The sequence below is a fragment of the Centropristis striata genome, chromosome 21 (assembly GCF_030273125.1).
Source record: "Centropristis striata isolate RG_2023a ecotype Rhode Island chromosome 21, C.striata_1.0, whole genome shotgun sequence".
Taxonomy (NCBI): domain Eukaryota; kingdom Metazoa; phylum Chordata; class Actinopteri; order Perciformes; family Serranidae; genus Centropristis; species Centropristis striata.
Window position 1 is genome coordinate 7,580,527 of NC_081537.1, and position 14,662 is coordinate 7,595,188.

The 14,662-nt window shown below is 40.6% G+C and overlaps 1 protein-coding gene across 1 annotated transcript in view; it reads left to right on the top strand.

Annotated features, from left to right (window-relative positions):
* Positions 1-10,911, top strand: part of map2k6 (mitogen-activated protein kinase kinase 6) — a 30,903-nt gene extending 19,992 nt beyond the window's left edge. Inside the window, exons 4-12 of the mRNA XM_059324478.1 lie at positions 798-911; positions 1,215-1,334; positions 2,502-2,618; positions 2,698-2,749; positions 4,371-4,498; positions 5,379-5,456; positions 8,188-8,327; positions 10,060-10,105; positions 10,254-10,911. Coding sequence (XP_059180461.1) covers positions 798-911; positions 1,215-1,334; positions 2,502-2,618; positions 2,698-2,749; positions 4,371-4,498; positions 5,379-5,456; positions 8,188-8,327; positions 10,060-10,105; positions 10,254-10,331 — 873 coding nt within the window. The 3' untranslated portion in view covers positions 10,332-10,911. The remainder of the gene's footprint in view (positions 1-797; positions 912-1,214; positions 1,335-2,501; positions 2,619-2,697; positions 2,750-4,370; positions 4,499-5,378; positions 5,457-8,187; positions 8,328-10,059; positions 10,106-10,253) is intronic.
* Positions 10,912-14,662: the final 3,751 nt, after the last annotated feature.

A 14,662-nucleotide genomic window follows, 5' to 3' on the forward strand; every position in this document is an offset into this window, starting at 1 on the left:
GAGAAAATAATGTGTCTGCACGAATAATGTAAAAGAAATGAAGGTTTGCTGCTGTTTTCACACTGATTCAGACTGTGTGCACTGATTTAGACTGTGAACTGATTCAGACTGTGTGCACTGATTCAGACTGTGCACTGATTCAGACTGTGAACTGATTTAGACTGTGAACTGATTCAGACTGTGAACTGATTCAGACTGTGTGCACTGATTCAGACTGTGCACTGATTCAGACTGTGAACTGATTTAGACTGTGAACTGATTCAGACTGTGCACTGATTCAGACTGTGCACTGATTCAGAATGACCATTGATTCAGACTGCTTTAGACTGTGCACTGATTCAGACTGTGAACTGATTCAGACTGTGTGCACTGATTCAGACTGCACTGATTCAGACTGTGTGCACTGATTCAGACTGCACTGATTCAGACTGTGTGCACTGATTCAGACTGTGTGCACTGATTCAGACTGTGTGAACTGATTCAGACTGTGTGCACTGATTCAGACTGCACTGATTCAGACTGTGTGCACTGATTCAGACTGTGTGCACTGATTCAGACTGTGAACTGATTTAGACTGTGCACTGATTCAGACTGTGAACTGATTCAGACTGTGCACTGATTCAGACTGTGAACTGATTCAGACTGTGCACTGATTCAGACTGTGCACTGATTCAGACTGTGTGCACTGGTTCAGCCTGCACTTCTTAAAAGCATCACATGTCTTTAATGTTTTATCCTCTGTGATCAGAGCTCATCAACTGTCTGTCCCTCCTCTTATCTCGTGTTTTCCGGAGCAGAACTTTGAGGTGAAGGCAGATGACCTGGAGCAGATCTGTGAGCTGGGCCGGGGAGCGTACGGCGTGGTGGACAAGATGAGGCACGTGCCCAGCGGCCTCATCATGGCTGTGAAGGTGAGCCACACACAGATCCTCATGCTTTCACACTAAACGTCCTTCTTGGCTATACAAACGAAACACAAGCTTTAAAGCTTGGGTAGGCAGTTTTCTGGTAAAGGCAAGAAACCACAACTGTAAAACCAGCCCACAAAAAACCCTTTCCCCCCAGCTTTAAGGCCAAACGTATATGAAACAAGGAGAAGAAATCTATAACTGTACAGCTGCAATATTTCATTTTTCTAAATGAACAATTTCAAAGGAAAGGAGACCTCAGCATGAGGTCAGATTGTATGTCTGACCTGTTCTCCTCCTCCGCAGAGGATCCGGGCCACAGTGAACACTCAGGAGCAGAAGAGGCTGCTGATGGATCTGGACATCTCCATGAGGACGGTGGACTGTTTCTACACCGTCACCTTCTACGGAGCGTTATTCAGAGAGGTAACGGAGAGGGAGGGAGGGAGGGAGGGAGAGAGAGGGAGAGAGAGGGAGAGAGAGGGAGAGAGAGAGAGAGAGAGAGAGAGAGAGAGAGAGAGAGAGGGAGAGAGGGAGGGAGGGAGAGAGAGGCTTCTTCACTGCTCAGCTCAGATACAATCTTATTTATTTTATCTATTTTAGAATATGGATTTAGACGAGAAGTGACAAAAATTCTGTGAAATTTTGACCGATTTCTGCTGTTTACACAGACCTGAGAGGAGTGGTCAAGCAGTTATAAAAATGAAATATTTGTAAGCTAATAAGTGTTAGCTCCTTTTGTTTGTAGTTTTGTTTGAAGGAAAAAATGTCCATATTTCTCCAAGTGAGCATCATAAAAGTACTGATGGACATTGGAGTTTAGTTGTCAATATTGGTATTGATTTTTAAAGATAATCATCAAATTTATATTTATATTTAGGCATAAAAGTGAGATCATGCTTATCATCTCTTGGAACCAGTGTGGATTGTTCTTTTTAAAAAAATGATTATTATTTTATTGTTTTCTTCATGAACAAACAACTGTGTCATACAAACATAATAACAAGTAATAACTGACATATTGCTAAACACCAAAACAGCTGAGAAAATAAGATAATGCTACCATAAATAGATCAAAACTAATGGTCATAACAGCAGCATCCCACAAACGACAAACACTTATTATTAATATATTGATATAATTTAACATTCTGGGAGAATGGACCTGTAGCTTGTCAAATAAATAAAGTGCAGCAACAGTAAAGTTACATTTTATAAATAATTAATTATAAACAATATGTATAAATATAGCATTAAATATGTTTATCTTGAAAGGAGACAACTAAAAAGCCAAAAACTCAAACAAATGCAGCCTGCAGAGAGTTTGCTCACACATTTTCCTCCCTTTATGTTTAAGCACAACTGCAGATATTTCTGCATCTGTGATGAGCTGAGGACAGAGTCAGTGTGTGTGTGTGTGTGTGTGTGTGTTTGTGTGTGTGTGACTGGACTCAGCTTCCTGCATGTTCAGGATTTCCTCGCAGCAACTAAAAACTGGAGAATGTGTCTCTTCCCGTCTGGAGCGCGTCCTGCTGCCTCGGTGTGATGATCCTGATCCTGTGTGTGTGTGTGTGTGTGTGTGTGTGTCTGCAGGGAGACGTCTGGATCTGCATGGAGCTGATGGACACGTCTCTGGATAAGTTCTACAAGCAGGTGATCGAGAAAGGCCTGAACATCCCTGAGGATATCCTGGGGAAGATCGCTGTCTCTGTGGGTTTTCTTCCATTAAAACACACTTAATGCTCCTTATGTAACTCTCATTTGCTTACTGATGGCTTTGTTATTACAGATAGTAAAAGCTCTGGAGCATCTGCACAGCAATCTGCAAGTCATACACAGAGGTAAGAGTCTGAGTGGAGCCATTAACTGTTCTGCTGCTGTCTGACAGCTACACAGAGCTACACAGAGCTGCAGATAGCTGCACATAACTACACAGGTCTGCATATAGCTGCACAGAGTTGCAGAGAGCTTCACAGAGCTGCAAATAGCTACAATGAGCTACACAGAGCTGCAGAGAGCTATACAGAGCTGCAGAGGGATGCACACAGCTGCATACAGCTGCACACGGCTGCATGGAGCTACACAAGGCTGCATAGAGCTACACAGAGCTGCGCAGAGCTGACAGAGTTGCACACAGCTGCATAGAGCTGCACAGGGCTGACCAAGCTACACAGAGCTCCTCCTCTCTGTCTTCTCTTCTCTCGTCCTGCTCTCACTCCCTCTGAGCCCCAAACAACCTGCCACAACACGACAGTAGGCACTAAAACTGCAACATTTATCACCAGAAGCCAGAAACAGTGAAAACAGAAATATTGTCAGGTTTTCAAGCTTCTGACGGTTTCTGAATGAATCATGTGAGACAGGAAAAATCACCAAATCACTTTATTCTACATGTGTCATGTAAATATGTGCAAGAACTAAACAGTTTGCCTGAACCAGATTCTGTTAGAAACATTAAATCCTGCTCCTCGGAGACACTTTTAATGCATAAAACGCATGAAATTTCTGCTGTTTACACAGACCTGAGAGGAGTGGTCAAGCGGTGATAAAAATGGAAATATTTATATTTATATATATGTATATATATGGCGCAAACATTTATTTTAACAATATTAGTAACACTTGGAGCACTTGGATAAGTGTTTTTATATACATTTCATTTATTCCTATTTTTGTACATGAATTGTCATTCTAACTGTGTTATTCTGCGGAAAAAACATTTTCAACTTCTCCCCACCTCTAGCCATGATTGTGCTGTTTTCACAGAGCTGCAGAGATTATTTATTGCAGAGAAATATTAGGCTTTAAATGTGACAGGAGCAAAAAAAAACAAAACGCCCTGAAGCTGTCTGAGTTCAGAGGGTTTTGATTTGTCTTTTTTTCTGACCTTCCAGCCACCTTTAGCTTCCATTCTATTCTTGAGTCTTGAGTCATTTGATCCATTAAAGTAAACATTAGTTACTTTTTCATTTAATCTGCATTAAAAGCTGCATTTATCAATATATTTGCATAATGGATTAAATGACTTTTTACTGCCAGAAAACTGCAAAACTCCAGAGTTCACTAGACACTCATCAGACATGATGGCTTAATAGCTTTTTACAGACATTTCAAATATTAGACCCAAGTTGTAACTGATTGTCCTTTAGACTGAATAATCCTGCAGAAATCTGATGCAGAGTTTAACACAAGTGCTTATTGATTTTCATTATAGAAATTAATTATGAACTTCAGAAAACCTTGTGTGCAGCATTATTTATTTCAACATCAGCAAAGAGAAAGTTCCTTTATTATAGCTGCAGCTCCAGCAACCCACCTCCTCAGTAACTCTGGTTACGGTCTCAGTAACTCTGGTTCCTCAAAGCTTCCTGTGTCAGACCACCGGGGACCGCCTGTTACATCACAGTCACACACAGAAACCATCAAGTCTGAAGTGTGTGTGTATGTGTGTGTGTGTTGCAGACGTGAAGCCGTCCAACGTGCTGATCAACACACAGGGCCAGGTGAAGATGTGTGACTTCGGCATTAGCGGCTACCTGGTCGACTCTGTGGCCAAAACCATGGACGCGGGCTGCAAACCCTACATGGCGGTGAGAGGAAGGGGTCAACATTAAACATTAACATGTTTCACAGATCACAGGCATGAAGCTAGAGTTTAAAGCAAGACACACAGTGAAGGATGCAGACAGAAGGACATACAGTGCCTTGCAAAAGTATTCATACTCCTTGGATGTTTCACCCTTTTGTTGCTTTTACACATGAAATCATGGTTGATATAATTTTGCCTTTTTAAAAAGAATTTGCAAAAAAACCCTCTCTAATATCAAAGGGAAAACAGATTTTTACAAAATAGTATAAATGAATTAAAAATCTATAAGTTAAAATAAATGATTGCATAAGTATTCATCCCCTTTAAAGTAACTGACCTGATTCAACAAAGTTCCAGTTAGTTGATGCCGCAGTGTCACAGTTAGTGAAATGGAGATCAGCTGAGTACAGTTGACGTGTGTCAAGTGATCGTAGTATAAAAAAACATGAATCTGGGAGGTCCAGTCTCTGGTTCATCTCTATTCCTGCTACAATTGTACCATGAGGACAAAAGAACACTTCTAGAAAGGCCAAATTATATCGACCATGATTTCATGTGTAAAAGCAACAAAAGGGTGAAACATCCAAGGGGTATGAATATTTTTGCAAGCCACTGTATGTGGACCATAGAGGGTCACCAGTTTAGCAAGCTGCATCCATAATCTGCGTTAACTGTGATTTTGATTGAGATGCTCATTTGTCAAATGAAAAACAAGTTTAAAACTAAATGTATGTAACGTCCTCAGAATGTCTTTTTGTGCACCTGAACTCTTTGAGACGACTGAAATGTTCAGTTACTTTGATAAATTCTCAGAGAAGGGTCAAAGGTCAGATTTTTGACATGGTGTGTGTGTTTGTGTTTGTGTGTGTGTGTGTTTGCAGCCGGAGCGGATCAACCCGGAGACTAACCAGAAGGGCTACAACGTCAAGTCTGACATCTGGAGTCTAGGCATCACCATGGTAACGCTCTGACACGCCTCCCGTCCTTCATGTCCTCTCAGCTCTCTGAGTGTCTCGTTACTGTCAGATAACTGAAACACTTCCTAATAACAAGAGAACCTGCTCGTCTAGACGTTTTATTATCAGCTGATAAATATTCAGAGCTTCAGAACAGAGAATATTTTCAGCATGTGGACGGCTCGTCCTGACTGTGTCCACTGCAAAAATCAACTGACAAAAAATAAGAAATAAATAACTAAAATTAGGAAATACATGCTCGAAACAAGTAAAATTATCTGCCACTGTAGTAAGTAAATTTTTCTTTGTAGGAATTCTTTAAATAAGTGATTCCACATATACTTGTTTTTGAGCAGTTGTGGCTGACTGTAGTAACATTAAATTAAGCCAGTGAAAGTGAAACGAGCATGTTTTAGTGGTAGAAAATGATTTTGAAAAATCATTCAAACTACATGCAGCTAAAACTCTCAACTGGAACCAATGTTTTAGGTAAAAAACTCACCATAATCAACAGCTGAACAGCTTGAAAAGCATGAAAAGCATGAAAAAGCCATGTCAATCCTAAAAACAAGTCTTTAAACAATAAGATACTTAAATAGGCACATAATAATAATACCAATAATTAAATAAGCACACAAATCTATGGTCAGTAGGTAAATTATACTTAAAACAATATAATTAAGATACTATTGCTAGATATAAGAAGAAAATACTCGGTAAGCTTCATGTCTGCACGTGCGTGCAAAAATATTATGTGAATAAATAAAACATAAGCAGTTTATGAAATGCATTCAGCGATCTGCACAAAGAAATGTGCTTAAAAAATACAGAAAACAGACAAACACACAACAACAAGTGCACTAAAGTACAACATGAAGTTTATTTCTGATGGTTGCTGGAAACTGATAACAGCCAATAATTACTGTTTCTGACAACAGGTGTGTCGGTGCAGATGTCTCCAATAATATGATATTATTATATAACTGCAGCAGAAATTAAAATGAAATACATTGTGACAAGTAAAGATACAAACTTTATGAACCTCAGGAGAGAAACTGTTCCAGCAGCTCTAGAGTCAATAAATGGGAAACAAGTGATGAGGGATGAATAAAACATGAGAAAAAGATTTTAAGAAACAAAACAAAAATGCAATATAATAAAATGAAAAAGCTCATTCCATAAATCCCTCCGGATGCTGTGAAACTGAACACAGTACAGAGCAGATAAGCGTCCTTGGGTTTTTTGAAAGGCGCTATATAAATCTTAGTTATTATTATTATTATTATTATTATTATAAACTTCTGTTCTGTTGAATTTATTCACTAAGTCTAGATTTGATGCATTCTGTTTTATTGACTCTTCACTCCTACACATTCTGTCAGTCCACAATTGATCACTGTGGAGCATTGTACGAAAAACAGAGTAATAGTTATAAAAAGTAAATGAAAGCCGGCCACGCCAGGTACACCAATTGTTGAAGGGGCGAGGTAATCTAGGACTGTCTGCTGAGTACACTGACAACTCATGCAAGACTTTACGACAAATGGTTCATTAGTTAGGAAAAGGAGGCGTGGCTCAAAAACTTTGTGAAATATTGTTATGTAGAACTGTTCAGTGATGAACCATCATCATGCATGACAAGTTTGAGGCAGATTGGACAATGTATGGTCAAGTTATACAGTCTTGAGTTTTATGCCAAAACGCCACATTTTGCCGCCATGCCATGCCCACATAGTGTGACGGTCTGCAAAGCTTTTAATAACTTTTGATGTCAAAGGCCTTGTGATGGCACTGAACAAGTCCGAAGTCGATCAGATCAAATCTGTAGGAGAAGGTTGTTAAAGTATGCGGAGTGGAAATGGCGAAAAACGTCTAAAACGCTATTTTCAATCCAAGATGGCCGACTTCCTGTTCGTTTTTGGGTATGGCTTCTTTAGACTTTTTGGTGTGTCTTTCCATGATACATGTATATAACAAATTTTGTGTCTCTACAACAAACCTGTTTTAGGGGCTCAATTCTAGGGGGCGCTAGTAGGTCATTTTGCCACGCCCATTTCTGAAACCAATGAAATACGTACATTTTCGACAGGATTGAATTTTGTCCCAAGTTTGTGTCCTTGCAGCAAGATAATTTCCCTCAGATTTAGTGTTTTTAAACACCTCTTTTTTGCTGTGTACATGCATTTGAGCATGAAATATGTTAAGTTACTGCACTGTAAACATCTTTAAAATTGCAGTTTCATCATATCTGGTTAAGTGTATGGTCCTATATGTGGCCCTGTGAGAGTGTCGATGAAAAATTGTGGCCCTCTCCAGCATTTAAGTTGCCTTTGCGTCTTCCCATGATACATGTGTGTACCAAATTTCGTGTCTCTATGACAAACCTGTTTTAGGGGCTCAATTCTAGGGGGCGCTAGTAGGTCATTTTGTTAAGCCCGTTCCTGAAACCAATGAAATACGTAAACTTTCGACGGGACTGAATTTTGTCCCAAGTTTGTTTTGGAATATGATAAAGCCCTCAAAAAACGAGATTCATTTGCCGTTATAATAATAAACGAACCAATTTCAACAGGGTCCTTGCAATGTTGGTGCTCAGGCCCTAATAATAATAATGATAATTGTCTCTGTATATTCACCCTGATGTCCAGATGTTGCTGCAGTGTGTTCCTGTCCTCTCAGATGTATGACTCTGCTGCTTGATGCTGGTGTTCTGAGTGTGTCCTGTGTGTTTCAGATCGAGCTGGCCATCCTGCGTTTCCCCTACGACTCGTGGGGAACGCCGTTCCAGCAGCTGAAGCAGGTGGTGGAGGAGCCGTCGCCCCAGCTGCCCCCAGAACACTTCTCACCACACTTTGTCGACTTCTCCTCTCTGTGGTCAGTCACATACCTGCTTCATTCTCTCCAGGAAACATTCAGCTCCTCCCTCTTTTTCCTCCTCACATTAACACACAGTCTCTGCTCTCCAACACTCCCAGAAACTCTGGTTAGTCACATTGGGATGCTATTATTTTGAACACTACTGTATGTGGGGCATAAAAACTGAACGCTGCCTCTCCATGTTTAGTTGAGGGTTTCACCAGCAGGTGGAGTCTAGGAGTCAGCAGCAGCACCAGTAATTCTTCCCGTGAACCTGTTTCTCCCTCACAGCCTCCAGCATCACCTGCTGATAATCCACAGCTTCACTAAATGTGTCAGTAATGATTAGGGGGAAAAAAGAGAAAATCACTAAAACGTGACATGTTGGAGAGTAGAACTGGCTGCAGATTCAGTTTCCTGCTTTTTGTTTTTTTATCATAGTTTCCTGTGCAGGTGTTCACTTGGTGACGGGTCCCGTCAGCAGGCTGGAACAAAGTCCTCTAATCCTTTTTTTGCAGATTTTATCATTTGATGCAGTTTGCTTAAAATGACCCCAGGTCCTCTGAACCGGCCGTTCTTTATTATTCATCACTCCACACCAGGGATGGGCAACTTAAATGCTGAAGGGGGCCACAATTTTTTATCAAAACTACCACAGGGCCACATATAGGACCGTGCATTTAACCAGATATGATGAAACTGCAATTTTAAATATACATATTTCAATCTCAAATGCATGTATAACAGTATAAATAGGAATACAAAAGGTTTGAAGCAAATAAAAAATAACTACTTACTGTGATTTCATATTTTCAGTGCAATAACAGCAGAACAACATTAATTGCAAGAAGTAATTTTGTGCATTTTTACACTGCACTTTTAAGATTTCATGCTCAATGCATGTAGTTGTACTGAGGGCCACTTCAAGTGAGTGTGCGGCCCGTATGCGGCCCCCGGGCCTCCAGTTGCCCATCCCTGCTCCACACTGTTGGAGTGTCTGTCCTCTCTTCAGTTTGATGGAATCATTATTCTAAATGCTGACCCTGACTGGAGATATCTGATGTTACAGCTGAAGAGGAGACATTAATGTTGGAGGAGAGAGTGACAGTAAAGTCTCCAGACCTCACTGAGAGTCAGAAATATTCAGTTATTGAGTTAAGATCCAAATTTGAACATTTTGTGACAAAATTGTGTTTTCCACAATGCAATCAAAAACTTAAACTGAGAGCAAAACTCTCGACACTGAAGCTAAATGATTTACTGCAAGTGAAGTTTATTTGTGATTGAAAATGTTTTCATGCAAATAAAACTCTTTAGTTTGTAAATCCCAAAAGTTTGAACATCATCAAAACGTTCAGATTCAATAAACAATATGGTTTGTGATTCACATTAATACATTTTTAATCACAATCTAATTTGTACTGAAAATTAAACATTTTTTTACTTCAGTGTGCTACGCTTAGTTTTACATTAACACCTTGTTTACAAAGTGTGCAAAAAGTTAGTTTGTACAAAAGTCTTGAAAGAGTCAAACATGACTATATAGAAAAATGTACTTTTCCTGCCAACTATTATTAAAGAAGTTACAGTATCCATCTATTAATTATGGTAATAAGTTAATTTAGGTTGTCTGAAGTTAAATCTTTAATTTCATCTTTTGGAAACTCATTTACAGTGCTGTTCTGTCAGATAGTAACAGTAATATAATAGTTGTGAATTAACACTGATGTTGTTTTTTTTGTTTCTGCAGCTTAAAGAAAGTTTCCAAAGAGCGGCCGACCTACGCTGAACTCATGGTGAGAGATTCATATCCTGCATGCTGCACCGCTGCTCCTCAGACACTAGAGGGCGCTCTAACACTGCTCCTCATGTATCTCCTCTCAGGAGATAAATCATATCACACAGATATGACTTCTGAGTTCATGTGTTCTTCTTCCTCCTCAGCAACATCCCTTCTTCACCTCCCATGATGCCAAAGAGACCGACGTGGCCAGCTTTGTGAAGGTCATCCTGGGGGACTGAGGGGGCGGGGCTACAGGAGGAGGAGGAGGAGGAGAAGGAGGAGAAAAAACAACAACAACAACAACAAACAAAAAGCACCAACCGCAGCCCCCGTTACCTGCAGGACTCCCCCCCTCCCTCTCTCCCTCCCTCCCTCCCTCCTGCAGAGAGACGAGGAGCTGACGGAGGAGCTGAGGGGGAGGGGGGGAGGGGGGGTGGGGGGGGGCTGCAGGAGTCAGTAACATGTCTGTATGCAAACGTCCCTCTGCACCGCCTGCTGCCACACGGCTGATATCAGCTGTTACCAGAGCTGACCGGACTGCTCCAGGTCGTTTATTTCCCTTTTAGCTGAAACACAGCAGTGAAAAGAGGCGCAGATTCTATAAAAAGATGAATGATATAATGCTATCTATGTATAATCTAAATGTGTGTATACTCAAAGCAAGTGTTGCATCGGTTCATTAATGACTGCATGTACAGAATATATGTGAGGGGACAGGCCCTCTGCTGGCCAACCACAGGTACTGCACCTCTACTCCCCCTGAGCACAGCACAGGTCCACTACTGTCCTGGCTCTGGTGTGTGTGTGTATGTGTGTGTGTGTGTGTGTGGGATGGCGCGAAATATGTGTGTGTTTGTAGGGCTGCACAGTTTTGGTTATTTTAACTGCACTGTTTGTGCTCAGAGTCGAGCTGGTTGATCAGATGATGTTTCCTCTGCGTCTCATCAGCTGCAGTGCTGTTGTTGTTCTTGTTGATGTTTGTGTTTGTGTTTGTGTGTCCAGGCAGGCTGCAGGTTCACAGGTAGTTTTTAAGGCTTTGGCACCTTCATTGAGTTCCTGGTTGCAGCGTTTTGATGCCCACACAGCAGATGCATGTGCTGAATGCTGTTAAACACTGAGTCAAATCAAATCAAATCAAATTACTTTATTTGTCCCAGAGGGGCAATTAAAGGGAGCATACACAGTGGTCATTAAATAAATACAGCAAAGAATTAAAAATCAAGCAACAGATATTACAACAATGAGACAGACAACACGACCAATAAAAGTGCAACAAGCGGAATAAAGTGTGACGATGTCCACATAAAGAGATTTTCCCCCAATTTAAAAAGTAACGGGGTGACTTTCCTTGGTTTTGACTGGCCTCATAGTGCAGTACAGACAGGTTTCCAGCTAGTTTTTGATGCTAACAATGCTAAAGGCTTCATTGTGTTTGTGCAGAAGCATGTTTGTCGCTGTGCAAAATGCAGATATATTTTCTGCACGAACCATCCAAATTCAGCAGAACATGTGTGTTACTGTCTGTGAACACATCCACCAGTGCACTAACACACTGTGCTGCAGACAGAAGTGTGTGTGATTCAAACAGCAACGTTTCAATTGAACTGCAGCAGTTTGCAGGGAAACGTTAATCTACAAGTGTTTGCTAATGCAAACACCTGCATGCTGCAAGAGAGATGAGACGAGACTGCAGAGGAACCAGACAGGAGTTGTGCAGCCCTACAGGACACACACACACTCTGAGCTGTGTGTGTGTGTGTGTGTGTGTGTGTGTGTGTGTGTGTGTGTGTGTGTGTGTGTGTGTGTGTGTGTGTGTGTGTGTGTGTGTGTGTGTGTGTGTGTATAGACGTTGTGGTCAGTTGTTGTCTGTACTGAGCCAATCAGCCCTCTTTCTCTCTCTGTCTCTCTCCTGTTCAACATGAAAATAACTGGATATTATGACTATTATTATTATTATTAATATTATATTAATTATTGTTGTTATTATTTAGATCCAGGTTTGTTTGTTTGTTTTTTCCCAGACTTATTTACTGCAGTTTCTCTTATTTATTACAACTGCTGTTCCCCCGATCCATCAGAGACTCTGTGTGCGTGTGTGTGTGTGTGTGTGTGTGTGTGTGTTCTTGGCTCAATGCTTTTAAACTGTATCTTTAAGCCTTCTCTGTGCCTCTATGAGTAAATCTGATGTTGTGATCAGGATGATGCAGGTTAGGATCTCTTCCTCTGTTTCCTTATCTGCTGTCATCACTTCCTGTCTGCTGTCATCACTTCCTGTCTGCTTTCATCACTTCCCGTGTGTCTGAGAGCGTCACTGTGTTTCTGTTACGTTGTGAAGCTTCAGCTGTCGTTACGAAAGTTTGACTCTAAAGACGAGACGGGAACGTTAAAACCTGTCGGCGGCGCGGTGTTTACATCTTCTTCTTGCCTTTAAATATTGTGTTTCTGGATGTTTTCTTCAACTTGTTGTTTGTTGTTGTTGCTTAAAGGCTCATTCTGACAGAGGACAGACCAGCTCTAACTCGCAGCACTGTCTTGAGCGCTTCATATCATGACGCTGCACTGGAAACCAACATGTCTTTATATATACAAACTAATTAGGCGTAAGAGAATATGATGTTAATTAGATATAAATGAAGGAGAGTAAATTAGACAAGTTTTCCTGTTCTAAAAGTTATTCAGCTGCCTTAAAAACATGCACAAACAGACAGTGTTTCAGATTCAAGCTACATTTAAAGCTGTAGTCTGTGATTTTTTTTTTGTTGCATTTTGGCCACTAGGGGGCAGCAAAGAGTTTCCCACAGTTTACATATTATCAGCTTATGAAATAGTATGTGTCGTGTTTCTGATGGTCTCAGCTGGTCTCTGATGGACTCCGATGGTCTCTGATGGTCTCTGATGGACTCTGTTTGGTGCTCAGGAGGTCGGCTGCAGTTCGTACATCAGAACTTTGCAAAACCAAAACAAAGAGCTAAAAGATGCTAAAGCGCTCAGCAGATGCAGCAGTTGTATGTTCCCATACAACAGATCTGCATCTCACTTCTGTTTCTGGAGAACTGTCTTTTCTTCTCAGTTTTAAACACAAAGTAAACATTGTGAATTGAAACAAAACAACCTGGTTATGTTCAGTAACAGATCAGGGTTAGGGTTGAAATACATTGTTGTTGTTGTTGTTGTTGCTTAACTGAAGTACTTCAGTCATGTACAGAAGTTAAAACATGCTGAAGTTCATTTGTCTCTTGGGTCAAAGATAAAATCCTGTTTGTCTTGAAACATACATGAGAATTCAGTTTATTGTTGTGGGAACATGTGACTCTGTCGTATTGGACATTTGATGCTTTGTTCATATAGAAACATTGCTGAGTGCAGCTTTAGATTGCTGTTTCTGATGCTGTTTACTTCTGTAAATGTCTAAACAGCTGAAGACTCAGAATGGGTTTCATTAACTGTTTACAAGATGAAACACACTAAATGTAGTTTAAACACGGAGCGATCTCAGACTGAGCCTTTAACTGCACCAGCTGCTTCTCTCTGAGCTTCACAGCTTTTTATTTCTTTAAGAATAATATTCTCTCCTGAGTCTGGTCGTATAGACGCGTATAGAGCTTTCCTGTTTTCAGACCCACGTCCCTCTCACCTCCACCTTTCCCTGCTGCTGCCAGGTAGCTCCTCCGTCTCTCCTGTCACTCAGCGTCTCCTCCTCTCCTCCTCCGTCTCGTTTCAGCCGCTCTACTGAGACACATTTTGCTTATTTTTTTCTGTAGTGAAGCTGAGTCAGAGTCTGTGAAACTGCAGGATGAAGCTCAGCAGAGATGAGAGGTGTGTGTGTGTGTGTGTGTGTGTGTGTGTGTGTATAAAGTGCTTGACTCTGTGTGAACATTTACATTGAAACACTGTTTATCGTTGTGTTTCCTGTCTGGGACTCACTGACGCTGCATGATGCTGTGATGCTCTGCACACACACACACACACACACACACACACACACACACACACCATGAAGGTGAGCTCCAGGTGGACAAAGTTTCAGTTTCAGGAGGTTTTGGCTTTTATTTTAGGAAGAGAGTCTGGAATTCTGAGGTTCTGATGAAATACTGACAGTACTGTAAATCCTGTTTTCTCCACATACAGAGAGTTTTATCTGACACAGCTTATATATCTGCTCCATTAGGTCTTTGCAACTCCACACATAAGCTTTTATTTTGTTCTTATTGTGCAGAATGAGCTGGATGTTTAAAGGAACACAGTTTGTCCTTCATGAGATTGTACATGTTTTCCAACTTATTAAAACATTCTGCAAGCTTTCAGAAGTTAGTTTCAGTTTGAAACATTTTATTAGATTCCAAGCTTTCAAACTGAGAGTTTCAAGTTTTTTTATTTCAGTTTCAAAATAAGACTACTATTATTATTGTCGTGCCATACAGAAAGATCCAAATTTGAACATTTTGTGATTCCAGTTATTACAAAATGATGTGTTTTCCACAATGCAATCAAAAACTAAAAACTAAGAGCAAAACTCTCGACACTGAAGCTAAATTATTTACTGCAAGTGAAGTTTATTTGTGATTGAAAT